The sequence below is a fragment of the Engystomops pustulosus genome, chromosome 5, assembly GCF_040894005.1.
Source record: "Engystomops pustulosus chromosome 5, aEngPut4.maternal, whole genome shotgun sequence".
Classification (NCBI taxonomy): Eukaryota; Metazoa; Chordata; class Amphibia; order Anura; family Leptodactylidae; genus Engystomops; species Engystomops pustulosus.
The window spans coordinates 165,996,797-166,021,913 of NC_092415.1; the positions used below are offsets into that span (position 1 = coordinate 165,996,797).

The following is a 25,117-nucleotide window of genomic DNA, read 5'->3' on the forward strand; positions in this document are numbered from 1 at the left end:
GCAGCTCCCTTCCTCCCCTTAGTATATAGATCGCCAACACCCTGCAGCACCCCCTCACCCAGTATATATGTAGCCAGCACACTGCAGCCCCCCTCCCCCTAGTTTATAGGTAGTCAGCACAGTGCAGCTCCCCTCCTCCCCCAGTATATAGGTAGCCACCACACTGCAGCTCCCCTCCCTAGTATAAAGGTAGCCAACATACTGCAGTCACCCCAGTATATAGGTAGCCAGCACACTACAGCTCCCCTCAGTATATAGATAGCCAGCACCCTTCAGCCACCCCCCTCCCCACAGTATTTAGTTAGCAAGAAAACTACAGCCCCCCTCCCCACAGTATATAGGTCGCCAACACACTGCAGCACCCCCTCCCCCAGTATATAGGTAGCTAGCACAATGCAGCTCCCCCAAATATATAAGTAGCTAGCACACTGCAGCCCCTCCTAACCCCAATATAAAGGTAGTCAGCACACTGCAGCTCCCCTCCTCATCCAGTATAACACACTGCAGCGCCCCGTCCCCCGGTATATAGGTAGTCAGCACACTACAGCCCCCCCTCCCCCCGTATATAGGTAGCCAGCACACAGCAGCGCCTCCCTCCCCCAGTATATAGGTAGCTAGCACACAGCAGCCCCAGGACATAAAAAAACAAAGAACTCACCTTCCGGCACTCCCCGCAGCTCGTCTTCTCCCCTCTTCTTCAGCAGTAGTGCGATGCAGCTACATGTGTCCTCACTGGAGTTCACAGGAAGTGCATTGTTCGTCTATAATGCAGCGTGCAACTTGCATGTGTCTCAGAGTGCAATGCGTTTTTGATGCATCTCCATAGACTTGTATGGTGCGTTTTTCACAGGCGTGACTTGCAAAAGTAGAGCATGTTGAGATTTAAATACATATTTAAAAAAAAAACCAGGTATGTGTTTGTCTGAAAAAAACCATTGATTATAATGGGTTAGAGTGCAATGCAAGTTCTGTGCGTTAAAAGCAAGCGCAGAAAACGTGCGTGAAAAACTTCAGTGTGAAAGGGGCCTTAGTAAATGAGCCTCACTATGACTTCATATTGTCCACACAGATCTGGTTCTGTGTATTTTCATGTGTGACAGGGCGATACATATACACACAGACTCCTGGAGAGGTTGTAACATACTCTGCAAAAAAGTTATTTTTTTTATTAATGTCCCCTTTCATATCCCATCACTGTAATGATACAGAAGGGGGGGCATGTACTGCTATGGACATATATTGTATATGCATATACTCTCTTTATTTACATAGTACTCAGTAAGAGCCACCTTCCTCCTGTCAGGTAGTGACCATGAAGCCTCCATTGAGGCAGGTAAGTGGTTATTCCTGACAGGATTTTGGCGGTGACGCAGGACTCCTCGGTCAGCGCAGTGATTAATGGCTGCTTCCTATTTTGTATTATCTCAGACGTGATCCTCTGAGGTAAAAATATATTTCTGCGTTTGCTGGTGGAAGGGGTCTCCTTTCCTGAGCCATAATTCAATAGGCAGGCTAGCTGTGTGAGTTATATATATCCCCTGTGGGACTGCCATTGAGAATGTCCTCACTGCGGAGACACACACACAGGAGGGTGACACTGAGCTGAGCCTGTGCTCTGCCACTCACAGCAAGTGTCACTCAGGTGGCAGACACAGCAGGCAGCACTCACTACACACCCACCCACTGGGTGGAGGCAGCAGGGTGCACACACACACACACACACTGGCATTCACAGTCCTGCACACTCAGCCTGGCCTCAGGGGCTCTTCCTGACAACATGCTTGTGCTCAGACTTATGGCAATGGGATTTTACCTGCAGCTCTTCTTCTGCTTCATCCTCTCTCAGACCTCCTTCATTGACAGTGTCTTCCCAATTCCTGCAGGTAATAACCACATATTCTTATGCATCCTGACTGCAGACCCCTGCATGATCACTGGGACCCCATGTCCTGGCTATGAGGACAGTCTGCATGTTTACTTCTATTTTGGTCTATAGGGACCAGGAAAATGACAATTATCTCTATTAATAAACCTATGACAAGACTCCTGGCATGCTCCATGCACAGGAATGTTTATCATAGGATCCTGCTAATAATGAGAGGTTTATTGTAGATCCTGTATCTTGGTCTTTTCTATTAGTAATCTATCTGCAGAAATTATCATATTGGTTCTGGGAGGATGGTACTACCCTATAGGCACTCGATCATATAGAGACTAGGATTGTAAAAATATATAAAAATAACCAGTTAAATAGATGGACAAATGGAAGATGTGTTATGTTACATCGAACTAGTTCTCTGCAGGGGGATTCTGGATGGGAATATTCACACTCTGCAGATTCAGTGCAGAATTGTCATGTGAGTGAGGTTGTTTCTGCAGTAGATGGATGGATTACTGTGTGCAGAGTGTGAACATAGACATGGATTTTAGGTTGTATTTCACGATTTGATGATAAATAGTTTTAACATTCCCTCCTATCATTATGATCAGAGCACTTAGTAATGAATACCCCCTATAGTGGGGGGAGAGCAGTGTTCTGGTTGATCCTAATGGACTGCAATGCAAATGATCGTCCCTTGATTGGGGTTAAAATAGAATCAAATACATGTTTACAAGGAAAAAAACATTCTAATAGAAACTTCTTCAAAAATCATGACCACTTCTATGAGACAATCTCCTGTCTCAGCCAAGATTTTCCATTAGCCTGTATAATATGCATAGTGGTCCTCTTCTATGTGACCACTCCCTACAGTCCATTGGATGTGTGTTAAATATTTTTCGGACCAATCTAGACAGCTTTGGACAGAAAGAGGAAAATATAATAAAAATGTGTTGTACATTTTCATCACTATCGAAGTTGAGCAACGACATATCTCTTTGTCTTCATGACGTTGGTGGGTTAGGAGAGTGAGTTCCATTATTGGTTATACAAGAAAGTAAATTGAATCTCTCTGTATTACAAGAATTGTCACCAGAATCGGAGACAATATGGAATCTTCCCACTCCACCAGAATGTCATCTTTGATGCTGCTACTAATAAATTTCTCTCCATAGTTCATTATGGTGAATGTAGATTGTAGCAATGATATAACATTGTAACTTACTTCTTCTTTCATCTTTCTCCTTTCTTAATAATAAGTTGGATATTTAAGATGTACTAGGGGGCATTTACTAAAATTTTCTGCAGTGCTCCGCCTGTTGCTCCTTATTTGTGAAGTGTCGGTGCCACAATATTTGACCTTTTCCAACACGCTTTTTTGGGCGCAAATTTGAAATCCCAAAACTTTTTCTGCGCTTGTTAGTTTCCTGACTGTTTTTGTGCAATTTTTGGCGCACATTTAGAGCTGCAGAGAGCTGGTCTACAGAGTTCTATTTAGTCATCATGAATGTGGAGACGGTTCTAAACCTTTTTGGTCGTGTGCCAATTCATTAACCCTGTGCGCCACCATCTAACATCCCAATGTAAATTATAGCATGACTTGTGTGCTATAAACATGGACCATGCGCCAAAATTAATGAATGCCACACATTGTGTTGCTGTTTGCTTTGCTGTTCTAATATTCCTAAAAAGTAAAATATTCTTCAATGTTCTGCTAGGGTTTTATTATGTTTTTATCTTTACCAGGGATCTGCATTCTCTGTTAGGTAGAATTTGGTATTGTTTTCTTCAGAAAATAATAATATGCAGGATTTTTTGTTTACAGTGGATGTATTGTAACCTAGTGGAGGATGTTGTGTATTAGACATTTTACATGTCATGTAATGTGTCAAATCCTGCTAGAGAAAGTGTCTTCAGTAATATTAGAGGTAAGAAGCCAACGCTGGTGCTGCATTTGTGTTTAGTGCCAAACAGCAAAGCGATGACTTTTATCAGGCGCTTTCTTATCCAAAACTGAAATAAATGTCATTTTTATTTTATTTTGTGTTGTTTTAGACAGTGACTAGTAGATTAAAGCAAAATAGATGTGTGAGATGGTCATCTATACATATAAATGCAGCGTATTAGATATACAGGCGGTCCCCTACTTAAGAACACCCGACTTACAGACATCCCCTAGTTACAAACAGACCTCTGGATGTTGGTAATTTACTGTACCTTAGTCTTAGGCTACAATAAACAGCTATAACAGTTATCAATGATGTCTGCAATTAGGCCTTATTGTTAATCCTGGTTCTTATGATAATCCAACATTTTTTAAATCCAATTGTCAATGAGACCAAAAAGATTTTGTCTGGGAGTTACAATGATAGTACAATAAAGTATACATTTCCGACTTACATACAAATTCAACTTAAGAACAAACCTCCAGAACCTATCTTGTATGTAACCTGGTGACTGCCTGTAGCATTGTAAACCAGAAATGTTACAGTATGTGCATTATCAGTTTCGATCAGATTCTATTCTTTTACTCTTGTTCCTAGGTAAGTCATGAACTTATCCCAGCAGCTAGTTATAACCTAAAAGAAATAATACAGCGCCCCCTGTTGTATCTGTGTAAGCATGTCTGCCGCCCCTCATTGTGGGACGATAAAAAATGAATTAGTATAGCTGCACATTTTTATGTGTTCTCCACAATTGTTATTGATTCCCAGGGATGTCTAGAAAACAACATTTTGTCCACATAATGATAATATAACTGTACTTCCTATTGTTTGATATCGTTTCATGTATCAGAACCTTTGTCTCGATTTGTTCTCGTTGTACCTACTAATATCTGCTATCCTAAGCAGTCCATGAAATGGCAATGAACATGCATGATAATTTTGAGGGCACTGTCCCTTTGTTCTCATGTTGGTTGCTGATTACAGCAGTAAGAGCGACAGTGATAATAGATTGAGGGACAATCCGTTTAAGTCATCATTTAATACCAGCAGTTCCTACAATACAGTGTTGGGTATTCCCCGTGGATATCTGTGTAGCCATATCTTGTGTGTGTTTTTAGTAGCAGTAAGACCATGGAAAATTAATTTGTATTCCAGGATTGTAGCTGGATCACTTACAATGTTGTGTTGTTTGATCTCTGCATTCAAACTGCTATAAGCCCCTCCCCTCTGCTGCAATATCTGACCAGAATCTGCTACTTCTCTTAGGGCGCGGTCACATGGTGCGTTTTGGTTGCATTTTCATTGTTTTTTGAAACGTATTACTACAGCGAACAAAATGTAAACACATTTTTATGGCATTCGTTAACATCGCATTTACATTGTGTTTTGTAAACACAAATGTTAACAGTAATGTAATTAGGCAATTCATCTCAGCTGTTGTAATGCGCTTCAAAACGAAATGAAAGCGCAACCAAAACGCAATGTCAGGGCAGAGGGGAGTGATAGCATCTCACACAGGATTGCATCAAAGTTCTCCAAGTCCAGTTACAATCCTGTAATATGAATGTATTTGTCACAGTCTAGGAGCTACTAATTAATGGTATCAAAACACAGAACTCTGGGGCCGTTACCTTACACTGTCTGAAGGTTTTTTTGGGGTCAAAAATGCTAGGAGACTCCCTTTAAGCATTGCCTGATGTCACTCTTAGCTTCGACCTCATTAAACGTAGGTGAAAAGGGGTCATAGGTTTTCCGGGTCCCTCTAGCAGTGTTTGAGATAAGTGAAAGCATTCCTTCCCAGTACCTTACTGTATTCCCCTGATCTGTAGCAGAGGAGCTTCACTAGTGAGTATGTACATAAAGTCCAGCCTAATTCATCTAATATAAGGGGATGTAGAAGCCTAGATCAGGGATGTAAAACCCACAGTCTACGGGCCACATGCAGTCTGTCAAGCTTTGAGTTGCGCCCTGAACCCTGCTGACAAAGTCCATAACTGATGAAGCATTAATCAGTTCAGGAGACCAGGCAGCTTCGAGTGCAGCTGAGAAGTCTGCTTGTCTGATCTGGGGGTCTTCAGTATTATTATTAATCTGCTAAGGGGTCTCTAGTATTATTTGTGGACTCTGGAGGGATCTCCGGTATGCTTATTGTCTACTCTGCACTCTCCAATATTATTATTGTCTACTCTGCTCTCTCCAGGATTATTATTGTCTGATCTGGGGGTCTTCAGTATTATTAGTCTGCTAAGGGGTCTCTAGTATTATTTGTGGACTCAGGAGGGATCTCCGGTATGCTTATTGTCTACTCTGCGCTCTCCAGTATTATTATTGTCTGCTCTGGGGGTCTCTAGTGTTGTTATGCTTTGGGATCTACACGAATATTGTATTGATCTGAATGCAGTATTTGGTTGCTGGGGTGTTTATTGCTGTACTGTGTTGGTGCATCCAGGGTGCTGGTTACTGGTGCGGCCCCTTAGCAGACATCTACCATTAGTATGACAGGTGTTTGATGTCCAGCATTAGATGCCTGTTTCTTTATGCACCAATTGGAATAGTTTTAGTGTACAAGAATAACTTTGCAAAAACATGTAAATGAGCCAGAGGCGCTCAGGCTGACGTCACCTGAGCGCCTCGTGGCTTTCCCGGGTTTCCACCCCCTTCCTGCTGGGAGTCTAACCCTCCTCCTCGCCGAGGAAGTGACTTCAGAGCCGGGGTATGGAGAGAGAGGGACATCCACTGTTTCGGAGCGACTCAGCTGGATTATTTGTAGTGACCCATCACTTGGTACTGTTATAAGACTACCTGTATTTTGTGCAGAACATCCATTCATCATATTTTGGGTAATAACATTGGAGACTGGTGCCACTTAGAAAGACTTAAGCCCCTTCTACACTGGCGTTTTTCACGCGCGAGTTCTGCGCGTGCATTTGACGCGCAGAACTTGCATTGCACTCTGTCCCATTGTATTCAATGGGTCTTTCTTCATTAGCGTTGTTTTTCACGCACGTGCTTGCATTCGTTTGCACGCGCGTCAAAATCGCAGCATGCTCTATTTTTGCGTTTCACGCGCGTTTTTCACGCCCCATTCAAGTCTATGGGGACGTATCAAAAACGCATTGCACTCGCGAACATTGCAAGTGCAATGCGAGTGCAATGCGTTTTAAACGTAAGGGTTGCTAGGTGACCAGAATAACAGTATTTCCCCTGCTCGCGAACGATCATTTAATTAAAAAAACACAATGAAGAACAGTGAAGAATAGAATAAAAACAGTGAACACAGTGAATATAATATGTATTTAAACATCTGCAATTTGTTCTTCACACACATATATATTGTTCTTCACATGCTATTTTGGGCGGACCGTTCCGCGCGTATCTCCCGACAAGTAAGCAGATGTGCCGAACATCTGTAATCTATTCTGCACTGTGTTCTGCACTGTGTTTTTCTCTTAAATGATCCTGTGGTCACTGTTTTCACTGTGTTCCCTGTTTTTATTCTATTCTTCACTGTTCTTCACATCTGCTAACTTGTCGGGAGATAATATACACGGGGAACAGTGAAGAATAGATCGCAGATGTTTGCAACTTATCAGAAGACATTATTTTTTAATTAAATAACCCATTTTAATCCCAAACCATGGTCCCTTTGAAAAATGCTCGATTCTCCCATTGACTCGCGCATGAAAAATGCGCCAAAAACGCAAAAAAAACGCTAACAACACGCGCGTGAAAAACGCAAAAATGCTAATTACTCCAAGGAAAAATGGAACAAAAACGCAGCCAAAAACGTCAGTTTTTCACGCATTGCACCCTGACGTGAAACGCAACGCTAGTGTGGAAGAGGCCTTAGGCTTCCATGAAGAACAATATTAGAGCCCAACTCTTGCACTGTTTGCTGGACACCCAGTTGCCCCTTTTTCAACTACAGCCTGGCGATATCTTATCCTGTTAAAGAGAACTTTAATCTCGATGTTCCAATTCCAAATTGTGCTGCAAGATATAGAAATTTCTGTCAATTAACCAAGGAGACTTATCAGAGCACTTGTACTGCAGATCTTAATTTATGGCAGCCGCAGAACCGGATAATTGGCATCAGCATGATCATAGTGCAGCGATTCTGTGTTTGTTAAACAACTATTTTCATAATTAAAATCATTTACATGGCGGAAACAAATCTAGAAAGCCTGATAAAGTGACAAAGTGACAACAGCATTAGCTACAACATAAAGACAGTGATTAAACACATTTCACATCATGTAAGAAGCCTACATTTGGCTCACATGGCAGGAAAAACTCTCTGGGTTTTTATGCCAAAGCTATCCATACAGTTAATTTTTGCAAATGTAAAGTTCAGAGGAGTTTAGGAACCTTCTAATATACCATTTTTTTCTGGTATACAACAGCATACTGCAGTTTTTGGTAAACCAGACACATGATGAGTGAATACCATTGCACTTCAAACATAAAGGCAACCCTGAAACCTATACAGACAACCTGGCGACTGCATTTTTCTTGATTAACAGTTGACAGCCTGTACCACTATCATGTAACTTTGTAACAAACACAAATTCTTTTGAAACATATTTTTTTACATAAAACTCACATCAAATTAAAGCACAATTAGGGATGAAAACATTTTTGAGCAGAATTATATATGCGAAAATACACATCCAATAATTTACATTCCCAGAAACGCTAAAACAAAAACTACGCAATATTTGGTTGCAATCCACAAATGTGTTTAAAAATATATTTATATTTCCACTAAAATATTTACTTTATCTGTGAGCTGAGAGAAGCTCCTCTCTGCAACCTCCTCCAAGCTTCTACCTAAGAAGCTGGCTAAGAAGCTGGAAGGAGGTGCACACTTCACAGGGCTATTACTTTGGATCCCTGCCATTAAGAATCTCAGAATTTTGTTTCTGGGTGCCAGGGAATTGGAGATATTAACTGTTAAAGTGCAGTCAGGAATGATTTATATATATATTAGCTGTAGCACCCAGCATCCAGGATGCTCTTAAAAAAATAGAATGGGTTAAGAAAAAAATGTTTATATCTCTATATCTATCCATCTGTGTCTTTCTCTTTCTCTCTCGGTTTTCCTGTCTGTCTGTCTCTCTTAGTCTCTGTCTGTCTGTTTGTCTCTCTCTCTGTCTCTCTTTCTGTATGTGTCTTTTTCTCTCTCTATGTCTGTCTTTCTGTCTCTATCTCTATCCATATTACACATTTGCTGCCTATAGTAACTAATCAAAGCTTAGAGCTCATATTAATGACCTGTGGTAAAATAGAAGCTGAGCTGTGAATGGTTGCTCACTGCCACAACAGCCAGCAGACAATGGCTCTTGTATATGGTGGTTAATAAGTGTATTTTGGAAAATTTGGGGTGAAAATTTTGACTCAAAACCAAGTCTATGACATTCCCTGAGTCTTAGGGAGAGGAAAGAGGAGAGTCTAGGTGCCAGGGATCTAAAGGTATGTCTTCGAGAATGGAGGACATATCTCATATGTCCTTCGCCACAGATGTACCACGTCCTTGGCATGGAAAGGGTTAAATGATCTACATCATTTATGCAGATGCAGAGGATACCTAGATGGTTTCAACACAGGTATAAGGCAGGTTGAAAACAAATCACAAAATTTCCCTATTTTAAATTTTTTTTACTTGTTTTACTTACTTTTTTTTTTAATCTACTTAAATTTTTTCTCTACATTTGGCTCAGACCTCTATGAAGATTTCCCCTGATGACTGTAGAGTTTTCTGTCAATACATGTTTGGAATTTTTGCTGTAATCTTTAGAGACTAGAACACTGGATTACTTCAGATGACAGAAGGCTAAGGCTGGTGCCACACGCACCGCTTAGTCTATGTTTGAAAACGCAAACGCAGACAAAGCCTCACCCACCGGGGCCAGCCACGCCTGATTAAATTAATACAAAACACCGGTGGCTCATTCCCGATCGCAGGCGTTTCCATAGAAACGCCGATGTGATTGGACCGCGGCCCGCCCCGGTGGGTGCAGCTTTGTCTGCGTTTGCGTTTTCAAACGCAGACAAAGCGTTGCGTGTGGCACCAGCCTAAGGGTGTGGTCACACGTTGCAGTTAAAACTGCATCGCGATTATTTTTGGGGTGGTTTTAGGTGGTATTACTTATTTTAACAAATGAAAGACATCAAATCAACAGATGAAGACATTTGTGGAACAGCTTTCTCCTTCAAAATCAAATTCACCCATTCAGTTCATGTCTTTCACCTGTGAAATTGACAAAACTGCACCTAAAACCACCTCAAAACTAATTGCGATGCAGTTTTAACTGCAACGTGTGAACGTTCCCCAAATTAAGAAACTCCTGAACCCTTAAATTTATTCAGACACCTGACCTTTATTAATTGTAGGCTCTTAAAATAATTTTACCATCAAAATCAAGTATGATAAATCTCATAGATCCAGTGCATTGTGGGTGTAGTCACGCAGGGCCAGATCCATTAAATTGGCTGTGCCAGCTTTCTTTCTGGCATTGGACTGGAAAGAACATCTTGGGAGCTTGCACAAGAAGTGTCTGCGCCAGTTTTGTGTCGTGGCTGCACTGTGTCCGACAAAATAGAAAAAAATATGCACCAATAGGGGTGTGTTCGTGCATAGTTGGTGTTTGTGACAGATTTAATATAGCGACAGAACTGTGTCGCATGCTCTATTGTAAAGGTGCACCTAAAAAAATTTGGTACACACTTCCCGAGCAGTGCAGGGTGCGCCAGGTAATTGAAGACTGTGCGCCAGTATTCCATAATCGTGAACAATCGTGAGTCAAATGGCGCTTAGTACAGATAGCACTACCTGATAAATCAGGGTCATAGTGTTGAATGTTTAGGTTTTGTAGAGCTCTTACACTTCAATCCACTTCATTTCATCCAGCTGTCCCTCTATAAAACGAGTGACACATTTGTGAAAGGAAAATCCAGCAATCTTGTAAAGCATTAAGGTAATCACATCTAATAGTGAGTCCATTCTCCAGTGATGACTTGTTTTTCCATGTGTTACAAAAATACCTTTGGATTATTTCCAGTTATGCTTGAAAATCAGTGGCCTTAGAGCACCTTTTATTTAGGTCATCACATGTCTTTCCATGGCAACAGATGTAAACAAATACTGTATAGGTGTTACAGGGTCACAAGACGGTAACTAGGAACTGGAGATAAACATCTCGGAGAGAAATACTCTCCTGTATCTCATATATTTCACTGCATGTGACAGGACAGAATGACTGCACGGAGGGGATTAAAGATGGAGATTCATTTAATTATGTTGTATATGTTTCATTTACAAGTATCTATTTCATGAAATAGTATCTGTACAGTACCGTGCTTTTACCAAGTAAATACTAGAAATGTCATTTTTTACGGTTACTGCAAGTAAAAAGCAACAATTTTTACACTCAAACAAACCTACACTGACGGCGTACTAAAATGAAATATGTTGTTGAAATTGTGACCATCGTCCAATTACTGGATAACTGGATGGAAGGGATGTCCTTCAAATGTAATTCTATGCAAATGTGGGACCTTCACAGTAAAAATCTATTAATAAAACTTACAACTTTATCAGTAAAAACAAAGTTTACATAATTCTTAACAGTCTTTTTGAGAGTAAAAGAATGAGTAAAGGAGAAAAACATTGCTAAAAGAAGTACCGGTATTAGGTTGGTTTCAATATATGTTTTGTCCTTTGGAACAAATACAGTACACTTGTATGCAAAAATCAAACACATTGGGGGTCATTTATTAAGGGCCCGATTCGCGTTTTCCCGACGTGTTACCCGAATATTTCCGTTTTGCGCCGCTTGTACTTAAATTGCCCCGGGATTTTGGCGCACGCGATCGTATTGTGGCGCATCGGCGCTGGCATGCGCGCGACGGAAATCGGGGGGCGTGGCCGAACGAAAACCTGACGTATTCGGAAAAACCGCCGCATTTAAAAACCGAAAATGTGTCGCATAAGGACCGCTTACCTTCACCTGGTCCAGCTCGGTGCATTCCGGCGCGATGAGTTTACTTTCAGCGCAGCAGCGCCACCTGGTGGACGGCGGAAGAACTACCTTATTAAATCCCGGCCGGACCCGAATCCAGAGCGGAGAAGCCGCCGCTGGAACGCGAATGGACCGGGTAAGTAAATTTGCCCCAATATATACCCTACAATATCATTACTTGTTTTTGGGGTAAACATATGTCAATAGAGTATTTAATGTACTGTATGTTTGACATGTTTCCATATTTTACTTGTTAACTGTAGTGACAAGCATTGCTGTCCACACTGTTCTATCCTATGTAAAGGTCAGTAGCTATACGGGTACATTCATGCTCCGGACTGTGTGTCATATATATATACACGTATAATTTTAACACAAAAAACTGGTGCGCGTGCAGTGGATGTGCGTGCAGTGGGTGCAGTGAGTGCTGTGGGTGCGCGTGGTGTGGGTGCGCGTGGTGTGGGTGCGCATGCTGTGGGTGCAGTGGGTGCGCATGCTGTGGATGGGTGAAGTGGGTGCGCGTAGTGTGTGCGTGCTGTGGTGGGTGTGCAGTGTGTGTAGTGAGTGTGTTTGCTGTGTGTAGTGAGTGCGTGCGGGGCGAGTGTGCTGTGTGCAGTGAGTGTGCGTGCGTGCGGGGCGAATGTGCTGTGTGCAGTGAGTGTGCGTGCGGGACGAGCGTGCTGTGTGCAGTGCTGTGTGCGGTGAAGATTTCATGTATAAATAGCGTCTGTTAACATTATATACAGCTAGGAGTTAAATATTTGTAGCCAGCCCCTGCAGTATATAGCCAGCCAGCCCCTGTAGTATGTAGCCTGCCAGCCCCTGTAATATGTAGCCTGCCAGCCCCTGTAGTATATAGCCAGCCAGCCGCTGTATATAGCTTGTCAGCCCCCTTAGCATATAGCCGGCCAGCCCCTCTAGTATATAGACTGCCAGCCCCTGTAGTATATAGCCTGCCAGCCCCCTGTAGTATATAGCCTTCCAGCCCGCATTAGTATATAGCTTGCCAGCCCCCATTAGTATATAGCCTGCCAGCACTCTCTAGTATATAGCCTGCCAGCCCCCTCTAGTTTATAGCCTGCCAGCCCCCTCTAGTTTATAGCTTGCCAGCCCCCTCTAGTATATAGCCTGCAAGCCACCTGTGTTATATAACCTGCCAGCCCCCTGTAGTATGTAGCCTGCCAGCCCCCTGTAGTATATAGCCTTCCAGCCCGCATTAGTATATAGCCTGCCAGCCCCCTCTAGTTTATAGCCTGGCAGCCCCCTCTAGTATATAGCCTGCCAGCCACCTGTGTTATACAGCCTGCCAGCCCCCTGTAGTATATAGCTTGCCAGCCCCCTGTAGTATATAACCTGGAAGCCCCATCTAGCATATAGCCTGCTAGCCCCTATAGTATATAACCTGCCAGCCCCCTGTAGTACATAGCCACCAGCCCCCTGTAGTATATAGCCAGCCCATGCTCCCAATATAATGCCTGTAGAAAAAAAACTAAAGGTCTACTTACCTTCTGACCCCCCCCCCCCGGCAGGTCCTCTTCAATCCATTGCGGCCTTAGCACATTAGCTGGGTGTGTCCGCAAGGTCTGTCGCAGGCACCATGATGTCAGCCGTTTGCTAACAACACAGTGGGGCGCATTTGCTTACCCGGTCCTGTCGTGGTCCAGCGGCGCATTCTCAGTCCAGGATTCGGGTCTTCCGGCGATTCACTAAGGTAGTGTGCCCGATAGTGCACGGAGGTCCTATCCTATTCCTGGTGCAGGTAAGCGCGTGTAAAGCAACATATTTTTTTTTTAAAATTCAGCGGTTTTTCCGAATCCGTCAGTTTTCCGATGGCCACCCCCCCCCCAATTTCCGTCACATGCATGCCAGCGCCGGTGCGCCACAATCCGTTCGCGTGCGCCAAAAACCCGGGGCAATTCGGCGCAAAGCGGTCATTTTCTGGAGAAAACTGTGAAAAATTGCAAATCGGGCCCTTAGTAAATGACCCCCAGTGTGTTCCGATGCCAGCGCACACATTGAAATGTCCTCATGCGGCTGATGTCACAATACATGCGACGGACCGGGACACGGAGCTGATGCCGGGGCCATGATGTATGGAAGAGGAGCTGCCGGTGGCATTGGATGGTGAGTACAAATTTAGTTTTTTTTCTTGACTCGAGTGTAAGCCGAGTTAGGGTTACTCGGCTTATACTCGAATATATACGGTATATCACTATACCCCAAACCAGGCAACATAGATGTATTAAAAAGTAAGAAAAACTCATTGGGGCAGATTTACTTACCCTGTCCGCGTTTATCCAACGAGGATTCGGGTCTGGCATGATTCACTAAGATCGTGCGCCCGAGTTCCTACATCCGTTGCTTCTCCATTGAGGTCCGCTGGAGTTCACCTGCTCGTGAGTGCTTGATCTTGCGACACAATTGCGTTTTGAAACTCCGTGGTTTGTCCGAATCCGTCGCCCGCCCCCCGATTTCTGTCATGTGCAAGGCGTCGTCGATGCGCCAAAATCTGATCGTGTGCGCCAAAATCCCGGGGCAATTTGGTGCAAAATGGAAATCGTCGGGAAACCTGACGAAAGTGCATCCGACGGTCCCTTAGTTAATGAGCCCCATTTTCCTTGAAGTTGGGTTCCTTGAGTTATACATTTAATTAAGTTTAATAGTGTTAAAATGATTGAGGTTATAAAAGTCAAACACATGCTAATACATGTTATATAATTGTTTAAAATCTATAAAATAATATTGCTTTTTAATATCTCAATAACATTTTTAGTATTGTCACTCTCTAGATTAAAATGCTATATTCACGTTTTCTTTTGACTACAGGTGGTCCCCTACTTATGGACACCTGACTTACAGACGACCCCTAGTTACAGACGGAGCTCTCTGTGACCTCTGTTGAATCTCTCTGTATGCTTTACTTTATTCCCAGACTGCGATGATCAGCTGTAAGGTGTCTGTAATGAAGCTTTATTGAGAGTTAAAATGATAAAATACTGATGAATAAGAAAAAGTCCAGATCGCTCACCCAATCACCCGAATTGTCCTCCTGCAAACAGTCCATGCGGCTGTGCACGCTGCCAGATCCTCGACTTTCACAATCCAATATAGCAGGAAAAAATAATAACGGTATCTAGCACTCATGGAAAACCACAATGATACTGTGCAAAAAAGGCTTACTTTTTATATATGCTGCAGGTGCATAACAAAAGGATAAAAAACGCACAAGATTGACGTGTTTCGCCACTATCGCGTCTTAATCATGATCTCCCAACGTAAGATCACCCAACTTACAGACGACTTCTAGTTACCTGCAATGATCAGATAGAAGAACGATATTCAGTTTACCCTTACTCGCAAAAAAGAATGGAAAAAAACGGCGCAAGGAGTATACAGGTTAAAAAGATCCAAAAAATAACCAGTAAATGTTTGTACAAAATTGATTAATCCTCCGCCTCTACGTTCATCCACTCCACATTTAGGAAAAAAGGTGCAGTACCTTTCCAACCAGAGATTTTTGGTACTCACGGGGACAGTCCTTAGTCCATACCCAATGTCCTCAGCGTTGCATGCCTAGGGCATGAAAAATCCTCATACAGGGTAAGGTAGCACGGCACGCATGAGGATTTTTCATGCCCTAGGCATGCAACGCTGAGGACATTGGGTATGGACTAAGGACTGTCCCCGTGAGTACCAAAAATCTCTGGTTGGAAAGGTACTGCACCTTTTTTCCTAAATGTGGAGTGGATGAACGTAGAGGCGGAGGATTAATCAATTTTGTACCTGCAATGATAAGTTGTAAGAGTTATCAGAGGTGTTTGTAATGAAGCTTTATTGTTGTTCCTTGATCTTATGACAGCCCAAAATGTAGAAAATCCTGGTGTTACACTTACACAATATACTTGTTCCGACTTATATGAAAATTCAACTAAAAGGAAATCTACCATCGAGAATCTACTTTCTGAGTAGTTTCCACCTTTTACATCTAATTCTTGTATGCAGCCATTACTGAAATAACATTTATTCTTTCCTTATGCAAATTAATTGCAAAAGCTACTGTGGGCGTGGAGTAGCCTCAAACTGCTCAGGGGGCAAGGCTACTTCACACCCCTAGTCACCCCTGCATACCCACCTTTGCAAAAGCGCAGTAGCTCGAATTTGTCTCTCGGTAATGCACTGGCAGTCGGCGTGTCTCCGGCCGCTTGCCTGCTGCTGGAGATGCGCCATGATGAGGACCCAACAAGCAGGTATGCGGGGGTGCCTGGAGTAGCCTTGCTCCATGAGCTGACTGAGGCTACTCCACATAGCCTTTGCAATTAATTTGCATAAGGAAAGAATAAATGTTATTTCAATAATGGAAACATACAAGAATTAGATTAAAAAAGAGGTGTGCAGATGCTGCACTGAGGGGGAATCTACATCAGGAATTACTTCAGAAAGTAGATGGTAGATTTCTTTTAAGGACAAGCCCACAGAACCTTTGTATCTTTGTATGTAACTTGGGGACTGATTATCCAATTTTAAAAAGTTAAACTTCATACTATAATATTATAAGTAAATAAGTACATTTGAGCATGTCAAGATTTTCTGCAACATTTTTGTGGCCATATTAAGTAATATAAAATACTTCCAAAACTAAAAACACATATAACACATGCAGTAGTTTTCAGCATTAACTACGTACCAAGTGCATAGGCACTTCTTTTTGTATACCTTATCTTTCAAGATTAAACGGTGGAAATCAGGGGGTATTCCCATATGCTTAGGAAAAGGATGAATGATTGGTCTCACATTCCGGCTTTGGCAGGGTTATTGCAGTAGAGGATACTCGGCACTCACAAGACGCCACCAGGATGGATATAAAAGCAGTCTTCTTTATTAGCATCTCAGGAACAATACAACTAATGTGCAGACGATCAACGCGTTTCGAAGCAGCGCGTCTTAGTCATGAATCTGATCAGTCTGATCAGATCATGACTAAGATGCGCTGCTTCGAAACTTAGAATTTCTCTTTAGCAGATGTAATTTTGTATTTATTCTGTTTCATGGAACATGGCCATAGACTTCATGGGAGCATCTGTGACACGGTTGATAGTTGTGACCATAATTCTTAATGGAAATATTATTTAGTAACAGTTTCATGTACTATTACTAAATAATAATTTATTATAAATTATAGTCACAATTACTTAGTTGTTGCGTCCGGCCGCAACACAGTCGCATAACAGACACACCGTATAGTTTCAAAGATTATAATTTGTAGGGAGTAGGCAAAATATAAATTATACTGTATGACATTGTATATATATATATTTAATATAGTTGTAAATAGACATTTCCACTCAGGGTCGGATTAGTGGTGGTGGGGGCCCCTGGGCGCAAACTGGAGGGGGCCATTCGAACAATGTTTTTGGAAGTATATAGCCTGCCAGCTTCCTGTAGTATATAGCCTGCCAGCCCCTGTAGTATATAGCCTTCCAGCCCCCTGTAGTTTATAGCCTGCCAGCCCCCTGTAGTATATAGTTTGAAAGCCCCATGTAGCATATAGCCTGCCGGACCCCTGTAGTATATTGCCTGCCAGACCATGTAGCATATAGCCTGTAGCCCACTGTAGTATACAGCCACCAGCCCCCTGTAGAATTTAGCCGCCAATCCCCTGTAGAAAATAGCCACAAAATAATACACTTCATACTTACCTCACCTTCTCTTCCAGTGATCCCACGACCCTGCAGGCTTTTCCTCGCTCTTCAGGCAGCCGCCAGCCACTGAAGACACAGCTGCCATCGCTGGGGGAGATCACCGATGCACTGTTTTGGCAGCAGCATGTAGTGATCGGACGCCCACAGCATGACGTCATCAGCCGCCAGCATCCCACCAAAACCTGCTACCGCCAAAACAGTGCATCGGCGAACTCCCCCAGCGATGGCAGCTGTGTCTCACTGACACTGCTGACATCCTATACCCCTATGTGCGATATGGGTGGCCACGGGCCGCTGCGCATTGCACACAGAGACAGTCGGCGACTCAGCTAAGCTGAGTCGCTGACTGTCAGAAACTGGTGGGGGCCCCTTAAAAAGTGAAAGTTGTGGGGGCCTCGGGGCTAGATCCCCAGGAGCCCCTCCTTTAATCCGGCCCTGTTTCCACTACAGAAACCACTTTCTTAATATTTCTATGGGACATTCTGTCACTCATTGAGGACATATCTGTGAATGCCCTTTTCTTTTTACCGACGAGTTCTACTGTTTTTAACTTACTCTACTTTTGCAAACAATTAATTCTGGTTATAGTGCTAAGTGCCTGCTTTACAACTCTCACTTAGAAACTATTTGAAGTGATATTGTTTTATATGTACCTGGTGTTTACATAATTGTGGTCCTGGAGTCCAGTGTCAGACTGTGATACCAAGAGCCCACCTATAAAATCCATCATGGGGGCCAACCATTAAACCTTTACATGCAACCTTTATATTACCAGATACCCTTTAATATAATAATAATGATAATTGCTAAAATGTAGCTACCTCTATTTTTCTCAGTAATTTTCTTCCTAGCCTTGCATTGGACTGTTCTTGGAGGTCATCCTCTGACTGTTCTTGTCAATATCCTGCTAAAAGTGTCTTGGATTGAATTTATGCCTATGAGAGACAGGAATACATGCCCATACACTAACAGGCCTCTGCCATGCACTCCTTATGCAGGGGCTGGAGACCCACCTGGCTTAGGCGCCCACCAGTAGATTCACCTGTTCACATGTTGGCTAGTCCAATTCTACTGGAGCCATGTTTCATTAATTATTATATCATTCCTAGTGTCACTGATGCTGAATAGTATCTACAGGTGATAGGTATATGCAACATCCCCCACCGAGTCCTAGCATTTCTTCGGGTGGCTGGAGGCAGCCGGGGCCCAGAATACCGGACTGGCTGGCACATGAGGCCTTGGGCACGCTATGGTCACGGTGCTTGGTATTGCGACCGGAGAACTGGTCTACAGGCTGACAGGTCTCCAGCAGGTGGTGTGTGCAAGAAAAATGGAGGGAGTGGCTGATGGAATAGGTTTCTCCCTGGGGAAACCCCTGAGGTGTAGATAGTGATCCCTGGGTGATGGAGGATGGGGAGCCCATGATGGTGAACAGCCTGATCCATGGATCACACTGAGGCATTTGGTGCAAATCAACTCACAGTTCTTTATTGGAACTTCAACAGCAGGCAACGGCCTAAAATCAGTAGCAGGTTCAGCAGGCTGGAAAGCTGAAAGGAGATGGTCTGCAAAAGGGTTACTCACAGCCTTGTAATAGCTTGAGGCTGGGCTGTTAGATGGAGCCAAGTCCAGACAATGGACCTTTGCTCTGTGACTTAGTCTCCTAACAGCCCCAAGGTGTCAGGCAGCTGGCGTGTGACAATTCTGCTTCCTGGTAGTGTGTCTGGATGGCAGCTCTCTGCTGACTAAAACTAACCGCCCACAAGGGGTTTATATACTCCCCTAGTGAGGTGGCAGCACTTCCCAATGAGTTTCCAGCTTGCTTTACACTAAGACAAAGGATATAATTGGTTAAGGACAATCTACATCTTAACTCTTGCCCTCTCAGACAGTGGTTTCCAGCTGCAATTGCAAAGCTTACCAGGGCAATAGCTTTTGAGTGAGTTGATACATAGTAATGTCACAGTACAGAAAACAATGTTCATACTGGTTTCAGAGTACAAGGATAATACACATAGTAATGTCACAGTACAGAAAACAATGTACATAGTGATGTCAGAGTACCGGGATATTACACACAGTGATGTCACAGTACAGGGATACTACACATAGTAATGTCACAGTACAGGGATATTACGAACAGTGATGTCACAGTACAGGGATATTACACACAGTGATGTCACAGCACAAGGATATTGACACATGTGACAGGCCTTTAACCATTTATGGCATTATCTAGGTTATATGAGAAATGATAACAGTGCACCACTATATTGGTGCATTTCCAAAGTCATACCAAGCCAAGAGTAGCAAACCTTTTCAAACCTGTGTGTAAGACATGCATACAATTGAGTATCTTCAAAAACTGTGTTGAAAAAAATCAGCTTAAACAGAAGTATTTACAGTAGGCTTTTGACTTAAGTAGTTTTGTTTGTTTTTATGTTGTAGCTCTTGTGCTGAATGGTTTTATGCCAAGAATACTCTCCCAAGTCACTCACTCCAGTAAGGTCATAGGAAAATTAATACAAGCAGGATGTCCAAGGGAGTGTGGGAAAATAATGAATGGAGGCCCTGAAGTAGTGTTGGTATTAAGTACGTAATGTGTATCGCCCAGCTTGTTTATTATTAGTTTTGATCTGCTCCCAAGTAGGAAAGACACCTGTGATGTTATGTCAGCAGCCGCTCCTCTGAATGGTTCAGCCAGTCAATCAGTGTTCATATAAGCCAATGAGTCACTTGAATTGAAGACAAGCCTTCAGGACAGCTGGTGCAGGGTACATGAATGTGCAAGTGTTTATTGAGAAAGTCTGTGAAAAGGTCCTTACTATAAACAAACAAAGAAGACAACAATTAGAAGACATTGGGGCACATTTACTTACCCCGTCCCAGGAGTTCACAGAAAGTGCATTGTCCGATTCCAATGTCCTGTGCCGCGGTTCACTAAGATCGTACGCCCGATATCACAAAGGTGTCGCCTCCCCGCTCAGGTCTAACGGAGTTCACCATCCTTTTTGTTGTTGCATGTTAGGGTGATGACACACGTGGCGTTTATAGTCCGTTTTTAAGCATGCATTTTCAGTTCGTTAAAAAATGGATGCGTTTTTGTCTGTTTTTCCCAATCTTAATTAAGATAATTGGGGAAAAACGGTCAAAAATGCATGCGTTTTTTTTACGGGCTGAGAACGCATGCTTAAAAACGGACTAAAAGCGCCACGTGTGGCATCATCCTTGCTAGGGCTTGTGACACAATTTGAAAGTTAAACCCCACGCTCAGACCGAATCCGTCGGATCGTCCAATGGCACGCCCCCTAAAGTGTGTCGTAGGGAAGCCGGCTGCGCAAAGTACCCACTACTTAAAAACCTGTGCAACTCTTTTTTAAATTGAAAAAAGGCGCACAGTCCAAAACAAGTGTGGCACAAAGCCGTGGTAAATGTGCCCCATTGTGACTAAGACTGAATTCACACAAGCTTTTCAGTAATGACTAGGACACTAATGTATTGCAGCAGTATCTAGATGGCCATTTAATTAAAAATCTATTTATTGACAATTGGGTTACAACTGATCTGCATGATACAAGAGAAGTAGACATTACTGCAAGGTTACAGCATGCCGATCTTGAATGCTTAACATTAAAAATGCATCATAACTGCCACAGAAAAGCAACATCTGAGCCTCAATATGGAAATCAGATGTTCAGTTATCAGATTCATGGACAAGGTACTGACAATCCTTCAAAATCCAAAATTCTTAATAGTCACAAATCCATAAAGTCCACCTGTCAGTGAAAGATTATAAAGTCCAATCTGTGTCTAAGGGTGGTGGCACACGTGCCGTTCAGGCTGCGTCTGCAAACGCAGACCAAGCTGCACCCATTGGGGCGAAAAACTATGGAAACGTCTGCGATCGTGAACGAGCCGCCGGTGTTTTGCATTAAATTAAGACACAGCACTGATTACTGGACACAGGTAGTAAAGCTTCCACTGCCTACTTCCTTTGTGCAATCCAGGCGCGGTTTCAGACACCTTTTGCTTAGGTGATTGCGCCTGGGTCACAGAGACAGCAGGTGCCATCGTATAAGCAACGACAGCAGCAATTGCTTTATTTTTTTTTTGCTGTGGCTACCTGTCTACTGGTGGGGGGCATGTGCTGTGCCAAATCTGCTGGGGGGCATTTACTGTGATTACCTAATGGGAGCCATGTGTTGTGGCTACCTATCTACTGGTAAGCATGTGCTGTGGCTACCTATCTAGTGGGAGCAGGTGCTGTGGCTACCTATCTACTGGGGGCACTTTTACTTGGCTACCTATCTACTGGGGGTATGTGCTACGGGTACATTGCTACTGGGGCATATGCTGTAGTTACTTATCTACTGAGGGCATGTGCTGTGGATACTTAACTACTGCAGTAATTTTTCTGAGGCTACCTATCTACTGGGGACATTTGCTATGGCTAAGTAGCTGCTGCAGGAATGTTCTGTGGCTACCTATCTACTGGGGTCACGTGCTGTGGCTACCTATCTGCTGGGGGCATGAACAGTGGCTACCCATCTACTGGGAGGGCATGTACAGTGGCTACCCATCTACTGGGGGCATGTGCTGGGCTTTCTACCTATCTACTGGTAGCATGTGCAGTAGCTGCCTACCTACTGGAGGGCATGTGTTTTGGCTACTTTCTACAGGGGGTGGGGGTGGGGGGTGGTAATGTGCTGTGCTCGCTACCTATCTACTGGGGGGCATGTGCATCAATGGCTACCTATTTAATGGGGGCATGTGCTGTGACTACCTATCTACTGGGGGGCATGTGCTGTGGCTACCTATCTACTGTGTGGCATGTGATGCAATGCCTGCCTACTGGATTATATGTTATATGAACATATCCTTAATTAATGAATTATGGGTGCTCTATGTAATCAGTTCATGGTGTTCAGTATATATAATAAATTTGGGGTGCTGTACTCTTTATAATTTATTCCAAGGAACTATGTAGAGGAGAATTAATTTATGAAGCACTTATATGCAATGTGGCATAACAGTATAAGATGGGAACTAAAGTGTGGGAGAAGAGCCCAAAATTCCTAGTGGCCGTCCTGTATACATTATTGCTTAGGCCCTTCTGCGTACAAGGATTGGCTATAGACAGCGAAAGTTTATGATGCACTGTCCCTTTATGAAGCCATGAGTTAGGCAATTCATATTCAGTATTGATTTCTTAATACTTACATGCATTTAATAAGAAGAATATGATTACACGGGGGATCTTGGCATAGATTTTCCAGCACTATGAGCAGAGCTCTCCAAAGAAGAGATTTTCTACTGCAGGAATATTTAGTATTCCACACATATAGGTGTAGCCCTAGCACAGTTGTCAGCAATTTCATAGGATTTGTCTTGTCACTTGGACCATTGTGTGTGGTTATCTCTAAGTGACTCATATAATTGTCTTTGGTTGAAGTCTATGAACTCTTTGGGGCAGATTTACTTACCCGGCCCATTTGCGAACCAGCGGCGCGTTCAGTAAGGCAGTTCCACCGATGTCCACCAGATGTCACTGCAGCGCTGAAGTTCCCCGAGGTCCTCCGGAGTGCACCATCCTATACTTGGTGAAGGTAAGTGCGTGTCCCGCGGCACTTTTTTTAAAAAATGCGGCGGTTTCTCCGATTCCGTCGGGTTATCGTTTGGCCACGCCCCCTATTTCCGTCGCATGCATGCAATCCGATTGCGTGCACCAAAAACCCGGGGCAATACAGGGAAAATCGGCGCAAATTGGAAATATTCTGGTAACATGTCGGGAAAACGCGAATCGGGCCCTTAGTAAATGACCCCCTGTATGTCCCTAGTGTGAGTATCGAACAGGGACTGTTATCCATAATTAAAATATAACTGACTATACAATATTATAGGGCATATATGATATATTTTACTGATCACCAGTAGCATCAAGGTCACCTACACAAGCACTTATCTTTTACTTTTAAAAAAAAAAATATATTAATAATAGTGACGTTTTATACGTTTGTAGATGTCCGGACATTTTTGTCTATGTACTAATGGAAGCTTTTGGGGCAACAGACATAATTGGCACACAAACCTTCAGATTTTATAGAGGTGGGTTTACAGGCAGGCTATCGTTTGGTCAAAGGCATTATATTAGCAGCACATGACTACAGCTTTACCTCTTACAGTACTGTCCAAAAGTTTCCGACTGGTGTGGAAAAATGTAACAAAGTAAGATTGCTTTCAAAAATAGAAGTGTGGAAAATTTATTTTGCAGTCGCACAACAACCCAAAACATACGAGCCATGTCATTAAGATCTATCTTCAGATTGAAGAAGAACAAGAAGTCCTGGAGGTGATGATGTGGCCCACATAGAGCTCTGGTGTCAACATACTTGAGTCTGTCATTAAGAGACAGAAGGATTTGAGGAAGTCTAATCTACGGAAGATCTGTCGTTAGCTCTTCAAGATGCTGGAAACAATGTCCCTGATCAGTCCCTTCAAAATTGTGAGATTCTACAAGAATTGATGGTATTTTCAAGGAAAAGGGGTGGTCCTACCAAATATTAATTCTATTTGAATATGCTTGCATTTTATTTGCAAGTGATAATCTATTAAAACTTCTGTTTTTGAAATCATAACATTTTTCCACATTTGCCCCAAAACAAATGCAAAGTGTTGTATAGAAATAACTGCACAGTTAATTTAGAGCTTATAGGTCATGGACCAAGAGGATGAAGGATTGTAAACCAAGTATACTTACATGATGTTGTGTGCACCCTATGGCAGTGTCTTCTCTTCCTCTCTTCTCTTCTTATACACCTGTTTTTACAAAAAAAGAGGCATTACAAATTATGCAAATGAGTGTCTGAGGGACTCTGGGCTCAATTAACAGCTATTTAGCCCGGAGCCCTCACGATCATTTGCACAATTTTTAAACCTTTTTTGTGAAAACCCGAGCATAAGGAGCTAAAAGAAAAGCAGATCCTTTCTGGCGGGGGGTGGGGTTGCACACCAGTATGTTAGAGTGTTTGGCTTACAATCCTTCATTCTGGCGGTAGATGTCCTTTAAGGATTGCTTTCGTTGGTTGTCATGGATAACATCACTACTTTGGGCGCTAACTTTTGTACATGAGCTCATGGCTCTTCCATGTCTAGACGCTAAAATTGTAAGTAATCTGAAACAGCCAAGAAAACTATCCTTGAGGAATTCATTACATAGCAAATAAAATGTGATACTTAAAAATCTAAAACTGACTCTTCTGACAGAGTTCAGATATTGATGACTGGAAGACATTTGAACTTGCCTGAATATTTATGGCATAAAAATATGTAGCTCTGAGGCACCAGAATGTAACCATCTAGTATTTAGGCACATGTCAATGGGTTGCCTCATCACACATTTACATTCAAGATCTAGCTCCTAACATTTTTCACAGCTTATTTAGCCATGAAAGTTGTGATATGCCATAAACGTGGGCCATTGTCTTATTTTTTGCTCCTAAAGGCACTAGGTCGTATTTTCAGGGGATGTTTTATTTTTCCATAAACAACGATTCCCATTTATTGTTGAACAAA

The 25,117-nt window shown here is 42.8% G+C and overlaps 1 protein-coding gene across 2 annotated transcripts in view; it reads left to right on the forward strand.

Moving 5' to 3' along the window:
* The first annotated feature begins 1,520 nt into the window (after positions 1 to 1,520).
* Positions 1,521 to 25,117, forward strand: part of COLQ (collagen like tail subunit of asymmetric acetylcholinesterase) — a 69,538-nt gene continuing 45,941 nt past the window's right edge. The window contains exon 1 of one of the 2 annotated variants that reach the window (XM_072153693.1): positions 1,521 to 1,883. In XM_072153693.1, the coding sequence (XP_072009794.1) occupies positions 1,778 to 1,883 (106 nt within the window). In that variant the 5' untranslated portion in view covers positions 1,521 to 1,777. The remainder of the gene's footprint in view (positions 1,884 to 25,117) is intronic. The other variant, XM_072153694.1, reaches the window with a different exon arrangement.